We start from the raw sequence: 8,153 nt of genomic DNA, 5'->3' as shown, positions 1-8,153 counted from the left end.
CTAACTGGTAATCCTCCAGCTACTACTCTGCAGGTGAAGTCATCTCAGCTGAGTGAGAAGCCAACTCTGGTAGAGAGTGAATGAGCACATACTTTTCAATCTCCGGGGCACAGTGCACAAAGTCGTGGCTCCAGAACTTGAATGCAGGGTTCTTGATGAGCTCGATGAAGGTGATGAGCAGTCCCCAGGGGTGAGGCCTGTTCACAATCAGCCTCTCCAGAAGAACCCTACAGACAGGAGCAAAGGCTTGTTAACGATTATAAACACTTGGAAAGGAAACTGATCCATAAAATGCAGGTAGTTCTGCAATGCCTGGTCTTCATATGCAAGACTTTTTTGTAGATAACTAGAGAACAATATTTACCTGGTGATCTGCTCCTGGATTGCCTCTGTGTTGGCCTCAGCAAACAGGTAGAGCATGGTGCAGCTGAAGTAATGGGTGTGGCTGTTTGGGTAGCGCAGCTGATTAGCAATCGCATTCAGGAAAAGATAGCGCCCTGGGAACAGAGGAACGAGAGAATGATGAGAACACCACCCTGTATACAAAAAATAAAATAAAAAATAGTATGCTTTCGTGTGTGTGTCTTACCCTCAGTGTCCAGGTCCACAGCCAGGTTCTGGAAGATGTCCATGTGGGCTGAGTGAGTGATGGTGCTCATGGAGGGAGTGCTGCCCTTGTTGTGGATGTGTGCGATGGCCTGGGTCCCCACGTACAGCACCAGTGCATTGATCAGCTGGATGTTGTAACGATTGCCTGGCTCATTTGACACCTAGAAAGGTTTGTTGGGTAAAAAGGAGAACAAAATGTAAAACACTATGCAATGGAAGGAGACTAGTTTTGTTTCCAGATTGCATTGGTTAGATCCATCTACAGACACACGCAATGAAACACCCACGTACGATGACACTTCAGATACAATGCATGACAAAATCGACATTTGAACATTTGCTCAAAGAGTCAAAACTTAACCTGGTCTAAAGATGTGTCGTTGTGCTGCAAATACTTCCAGGGACCCAGAGTGGCGCCCCCTACCTGCAGATTGCTGCGGAGCTCAGAGAGGAAGGTGACGGGGGAGCGCGTCTTCAGGTACGAGTCCAGATCCTTCTTGAACTGAGAGGGCATCACTCCAGTGAAGTTAGTGAGGATGCGTGGAGCAATGTTGATCTCGCTGAGCATGTCAACCTAGTAAACAAAAATAATTTACTAAATCTAAAAACAGTTACAGAACACCATTTTCAGTGTAATAATGTATTTTAGGGTCTGTCATTCAGCTGTACCTTCAGATTGGGAGTGAAGGGGTCTGGAAGCCTCATATTGCGTGGGAAGGCACTCAGGATCAGGTTGCGGAGCTGGATGCAGTTGGGCGGGATGACGTCGCAGAAGCCGTAGTGGTAGTCGCACAGGAACTCCGGGAAGTCATGCAGCAGGACAAGGAGGACACGCAGGGTGCCCTGAGGACAGGAGAAATATTCAGTCAAATCCAGTCAGTAAGGTTATTAGTCGATTCAAGGGAAAGAAAAACATTAAGAGCAGCTTCCATACCTTGTAGAGGATTTGCATAGGTTTGTTGAGCTCAACATTCCTCAGGAATGGCGCTAGGTACTTGAACAGATCAATGAGCAGCTGGGCATACATGGGCCAACCCTAAGAGAAGAGAAAATAAAGGTTATCAATGGTTGCTCTTCAGCAGCAAACACCCCCACCCAGACATTGCACTAACACAACAGTGACTTGTCCTTGCCTTCTGCTGTGGGGTGTGTGCCAGCATCCTGGCGATGAAGATCCGGTGAGAGATCAACTCCAGCCAAGCGTAGACAAAGCCAGGGGCTTTGGTAGGCCTCAGGATGTGGAAAGTGTTGCTGTGGACATAAGGAAAAAACTAAACATCAGAAACAAAATCACTACAGATGAGCACCACACATTTACAGAGTTGAGGAAAGTGAACTTTAAGATGTCCTGACCATCACTGATCAATATTTTCTGAACAGGCGTGATGGCAGCATTTACCAGAAGGCGGTGAGGGTCTGGAAGTTGATGGTCTCCAGCACATGCTCGGGGGCATTGAGCTCAAGCAGCAGCATGATGAATATGCGGTGGTAAGGCAACTGCTGAAACTCTGTCTGTCTCACATCATGGTCCTGGATCAGCACTCCAACCACAATACCTAGAACCTGAGACCAGTCAAGGGACATTCAGATGAGCCCAGTAATCATGTCATCAAGTCACAAGAACATTTCTTATCTGAAATCTGTGATTGTGTAAAAAGAAAGTCCTCAAAACAATGAATTACATTGATATTGCAGTTTGAGGTTTTCAACTGTACGGTTGTCTTTCCGTGAGATCTTTACAAAGTAGAAAGCTTATTCTTCAGCCTCCATGGTGAGTATCCTCCTGATTCTTACCTTATTGAGCAGGTTGATCTTGGTGACTGTGTTGGTGGCCTCTCCGGAGTGCTTGACCAGCAGAGCGATGAGGCGCACAAAGGCGTCCAGGTTGTGGTAGCACTTGGCCCTGATAATGGCAGCGCTGGCCGCAGGGTTGTGCTGCTGCTCGGCCTGGGCGCGGTAGCTGATCTCCACACACATCTCTGTGCACAGCCGGAAGAAACGCGTGATCAGGTCATCAGTCTTCAGAATGCCTTGCTGGTGCATCTGGGGAGGACAGTAAGTACAGTAGTGAGAATTGTCTTCCATAATCTAGTTAGAAGTGTTGTATATTTTTTCATGAAATACACAGTGTGGATTAGTATTTTATTAGGGAACCCCATTAGCTGCTCTTCCTGGGGTCCAAACACATGAAGACACTTAATATAATATAATACAACAAATATAAAAAAACAGTACATCATATAACACTGTCATACCACCACAACACAAAATATATGGAACCACCATATAACAATGTAAGTGTGCGTAAAGTGTGTATGCTAGCGCCCGTATGCATGTCTGTACCTGTGTGTGTCTTCACAGTCCCCGCTGTTCTGTAAGGTGCATTTGAATTACTGTATTTATTAGATTTTTTATCCGATTCTACTGCTCGCATCAGTTACCTGATGTGGAATAGAGTTCCATGTAGTCATGGCTCTATGTAGTACTGTGCGTCTCCCATAGTCTGTTCTGGACTGTGAAGAAACCTCTGTTGGCATGCCTTGTGGGGTATGCATCTGTGTCCGAGCTGTGTGCTAGTAGTTTATAAACAGACAGCTCGGTGCATTCAGCTTGTCAACACTTCTTACAAAAACAAGTAGTGATGAAGTCAATCTCTCCTCCACTTTGAGCCAGGAGAGATGGACATGTATTAATGTTAGCTGTTAGTGTACATTTTAGGGCCAGCCGTGCTGCCCTGTTCTCAGCCAATTGTAATTGTCCTAAGTCCCTCTCTGTGGCACCTAACCAAACGACTGAACAGTAGTCCAGGTGCGACAAAACTAGGGCCTGTAGGACCTGCCTTGTTGATAGTGTTGTTAAGGCGGCAGAGCAGCGCTTTATTATGGACAGACTTCTCCCCATCTTAGCTACTGTTGTATCAACATGTTTTGACCATGACAGTTTACAATCCAGGGTTACGCCAAGCAGTTTAGGTCACCTCAATTTCCACATTATTCATTACAAGATTTAGTTGAGGTTAAAGGTTTAGTGAATGATTTGTCCCAAATACAATGCTTTTAGTTTTTGAAATATTTAGGACTAATTTATTCCTTGCCACCCATTCTGAAACTAACTGCAGCTCTTTGTTAAGTGTTGCAGTAATTTCAGTCGCTGTAGTAGCTGACGTGTATAGTGTGGAGTCACCCGCATACACACACACACACTGGCTTTACGCAAAGCCAGTGTCATGTCGTTAGTTAAGACTGAAAAAAGTATGGGGCCTACTAGACAGCTGCCCTGGGGGAATTCCTGATTCTACCTGGATTATGTTGGAGAGGCTTCCATTAAAAGAACACACTGTTCTGTTAGACAGGTAACTCTTTATACACAATTTGGCAGGGGGTGTAAAGCCATAACATACATTTTTCCAGCAGCAGACTATGATCGATAATGTCAAAAGCTGCACTGAAGTATAACAAAACAGCCCCCACAATAATCTTACCAATTCCTCTCGGCCAATCAGTCATTTGTGTAAGTGCTGTGCTTGTTAAATGTCCTTCCCTATAAGCGTGCTGAAAGTCTTGTCAATTTGTTTACTGTAAAATATCATTTTATCTGGTCAAACCAATTTTTCCAAAAGTTTACTACGGGTTGGGAAAAGGCTGATTGGTCAGCTATTTCTTCAACGAGGCGGCCGCGAAGGATATCATACAGACACCCGACAAGGCCCAAATCCCTGTCATTCGCGTGAGGAAGAGACGGAGATATCGTGGACGTAGATTGGGGTGCCTTGTAAGGATCCGACGGCGAGCGAGTAAACTGCCTCTTCCATCAATCCTATTAGCCAAGGTTCAATCATTGGAGAACAAATTGGACGACTTAAGATTACGGTTATCCTACCAAAGGGACATTAAAAACTGAACGACGACATGGATTTCATACAGCTAGCGGGCTATACGCTACATCGGCAGGATAGAACGGCTGACTCCGGTAAGACAAGGGGTGGCGGTCTGTGTATATTTGTAAACAACAGCTGGTGCACAAAATAAAATACTAAGGAAGTCTCGAGGTTTTGCTCGCCTGAGGTAGAGTATCTTATGATAAGCTGTAGACCACACTATTTACCAAGAGAGTTTTCATCTATATTTTTCATAGCTGTCTATTTACCACCACAAACCAATGCTGGCATTAAGATTGCACTGAATGAGTTGTACAAGGCCATAAATCAACAGGAAAACGCTCATCCAGATGCAACGCTCCTAGTGGCCGGGGACTTTAATGCAGGGAAACTTTAAATCCGTTCTACCTAATTTCTACCAGCATGTTAAATGTGCAACCAGAGGAAGAAAAAAAAAACTCTAGACCACCTTTACTCCACACACAGAGACGCATACAAAGCTCTCCCTCGCCCTCCATTTGGCAAATCTGACCATAACTCTATCCTCCTGATTCCTGCTTATAAGCAAAAACTAAAAGCAGGAAGCACCAGTGACTTGGTTAATAAAAAAGTGGTCAGATGACGCAGATGCTAAGCTACAGGACTGTTTTGCTAGCACAGACTGGAACATGTTCCGGGATTCTTCAGACAGCATTGAGGAGTACACCACATCAGTCACTGGCTTCATCAATAAGTGCATCGATGATGTCGTCCCCACAGTGACCGTACGTACATACCCCAACCAGAAGCCATGGATTACAGGAAACATCCGCACTGAGCTAAAGGGTAGAGCTGCCGCTTTCAAGGAACGGGACTCTAACCCGGACACTTATAAGAAATCCCGCTATGACCTCCGACGAACCATCAAACAGGCAAAGAGTCAATACAGGACTAAGATTGAATCGTACTACAGTGGCTCTGACGCTCGTCGGATGTGGCAGGGCTTGAAAACTATCACAGACTACAAAGGGAAGCACAGCCGCGAGCTGCCCAGTGACACAAGCCTACCAGACGAGCTAAACCACTTCTATGCTCGCTTCGAGGCAAGCAACACTGAAGCATGCATGAGAGCACCAGCTGTTCCGGATGACTATGTGATCACGCTCTCCGTAGCCGATGTGAGTAAGACTTTTAAGCAGGTCAACATTCACAAGGCCGCAGGGCCAGACGGATTACCAGGACGTGTACTCCGAGCATGTGCTGACCAACTGGCAAGTGTCTTCACTGACATTTTCAACATGTCCCTGACTGAGTCTGTAATACCAACATGTTTCAAGCAGACCACCATAGTCCCCGTGCCCAAGGACTCTAAGATAACCTGCCTAAATGACTACCGACCCGTAGCACTGACGTCTGTAGCCATGAAGTGCTTTGAAAGGCTGGTCATGGCTCACATCAACAGCATTATCCCAGAAACCCTAGACCCACTCCAATTTGCATACCGCCCCAACAGATCCACAGATGATGCAATCTCTATTGCACTCCACACTGCCCTTTCTCACCTGGACAAGAGGAACACCTACGTGAGAATGCTATTCATTGACTACAGCTCAGCATTCAACACCATAGTGCCCTCTAAGCTCATCACTAAGCTAAGGATCCTGGGACTAAACACCTCCCTCTGCAACTGGATCCTGGACTTCCTGACGGGCCGCCCCAGGTGGTAAGGGTAGGTAACAACACATCTGCCACACTGATCCTCAACACGGGGGGCCCCTCAGGGGTGCGTGCTCAGTCCCCTCCTGTACTCTCTGTTCACCCATGACTGCATGGCCAGGCACGACTCCAACACCATCATTAAGTTTGCCGACGACAACAGTGGTAGGCCTGATCACCGACAACGATGAGACAGCCTATAGGGAGGAGGTCAGAGACCTGGCCGTGTGGTGCCAGGACAACAACCTCTCCCTCAACGTGACCAAGACAAAGGAGATGATTGTGGACTACAGGGAAAAAAAGAGGACTGAGCACGCCCCCATTCTCATTGACGGGGCTGTAGTGGAACAGGTTGAGAGCTTCAAGTTCCTTGGTGTCCACATCACCAACGAACTATCATGGTCCAAACACACCAAGACAGTCGTGAAGAGGGAACGACAAAGCCTATTCCCCCTCAGGAGACTGAAAAGATTTGGCATGGGTCCTCAGATCCTCAAAAAATTCTACAGCTGCACCATCGAGAGCATCCTGACTGGTTGCATCACCGCCTGGTATGGCAACTGCTTGGCCTCCGACCGCAAGGCACTACAGAGGGTAGTGCGTACGGCCCAGTACATCACTGGGGCCAAGCTTCCTGCCATCCAGGACCTCTATACCAGGCGGTGTCAGAGGAAAGCCCTCAAAATTGTCAAAGACTCCAGCCACCCTAGTCATAGACTGTTCTCTCTGCTACCGCATGGCAAGCGGTACCGGAGTGCCAAGTCTAGGTCCAAAAGACTTCTCAACAGCTTCTACCCCCAAGCCATAAGACTCCTGAACAGCTAATCATGGCTACCCGGACTATTTGCACTGCCCCCCCACCCCATCCTTTTTACGCTGCTGCTACTCTGTTAATTATTTATGCAGTGTCACTTTAACTTTACCCACATGTACATATTACCTCAACTAGCCGGTGCCCCCGCACATTGACTCTGCAACGATACCCCCCTGTATATATAGCCTCCCTACTGTCACTTTATTTTACTTCTGCTCTTTTTTCTCTCAACACTTTTTTTGTTGTCGTTTTATTTTTACTTTTTTTGTAAAAAATAAATGCACTGTTGGTTAAGGGCTGTAAGTAAGCATTTCACTGTTATGTCTGCACCTGTTGTATTCGGCGCATGTGACCAATAAAATTTGATTTGATTTGATTTATTTGAGCCAGTAAAGGTAGCGGAATGACTTTTGCTTCCCTCCAGGCCTGAGGGCACACACACACACACACACACTTTCTAGTAGGCTTAAATTGAAGATATGGTAAATATGAGTGGCAATATCATCCGCTATTATCCCCAGTAATTTTCCATCCAAGTTGTCAGACCCCGGTGGCTTGTCATTGTTGATAAACAATATTTTTCACCTCTTCCACACTCACTTTACAGAATTCAAAATGACAATGGCTCTCATAATTTGATCAGTTATACTTGGATGTATAGTGTCAGCGTTTGTTGCTGGCATGTCATGCATAAATTTGCTAATCCTGCCAATTAAATTTTTTTTAAAAGTAATTGGCAATATCAGTGGGCCTTGTGATGAATGAGCCATCTGACTCAATGAATGATGGATCAGAGTTTGCCTTTATGCCAAAAATATCATTTAAGGTACTCCAAAGCTTTTTACTATAATTCTTTATATCTATTTTTTTCATAGTATAGTTTCTTCTTTTTATTTAGTTACATGATTTCTCAATTTGCAGTAGGTTTGCCAATCGGTTGTACAGCCAGACTTATTTGCCATTCCCTTTGCCTCATCCCTCTCAACCATACAATTTTTAATTTCCTCATCAATCCACGGAGATTTAACAGTTTTAACTGTCATTATCTTAGTGGGTGCATGCTTATTAGTAACTGGAATAAGCAATTTCATAAATGTGTCAAGTGCAGTGTCTGTTTGCTCCTCATTACACACCACGGACCAACAGATATTTGTTACA

At 45.5% G+C, this 8,153-nt stretch overlaps 1 protein-coding gene across 17 annotated transcripts in view; it reads right to left on the bottom strand.

Moving 5' to 3' along the window:
- The window catches only part of LOC121532321 (CCR4-NOT transcription complex subunit 1), a 33,760-nt gene that overhangs the window by 965 nt on the left and 24,642 nt on the right, over positions 1–8,153 (bottom strand). For 10 of the 17 annotated variants that reach the window (XM_041838191.2, XM_041838199.2, XM_041838200.2 and 7 more), the window contains exons 38-46: positions 2,404–2,652; positions 2,009–2,172; positions 1,743–1,860; positions 1,544–1,645; positions 1,279–1,452; positions 971–1,183; positions 590–770; positions 365–497; positions 93–227 (exon numbers count right to left, since the gene is read on the bottom strand). In XM_041838191.2, coding sequence (XP_041694125.1) covers positions 93–227; positions 365–497; positions 590–770; positions 971–1,183; positions 1,279–1,452; positions 1,544–1,645; positions 1,743–1,860; positions 2,009–2,172; positions 2,404–2,652 — 1,469 coding nt within the window. The remainder of the gene's footprint in view (positions 1–92; positions 228–364; positions 498–589; positions 771–970; positions 1,184–1,278; positions 1,453–1,543; positions 1,646–1,742; positions 1,861–2,008; positions 2,173–2,403; positions 2,653–8,153) is intronic. The other 7 variants (XM_041838202.2, XM_041838203.2, XM_041838205.2 and 4 more) reach the window with 1 other exon arrangement.

The sequence above is a fragment of the Coregonus clupeaformis genome, chromosome 19 (assembly GCF_020615455.1).
Source record: "Coregonus clupeaformis isolate EN_2021a chromosome 19, ASM2061545v1, whole genome shotgun sequence".
Taxonomy (NCBI): domain Eukaryota; kingdom Metazoa; phylum Chordata; class Actinopteri; order Salmoniformes; family Salmonidae; genus Coregonus; species Coregonus clupeaformis.
This window is presented reverse-complemented; position numbering and strand designations above follow the sequence as displayed.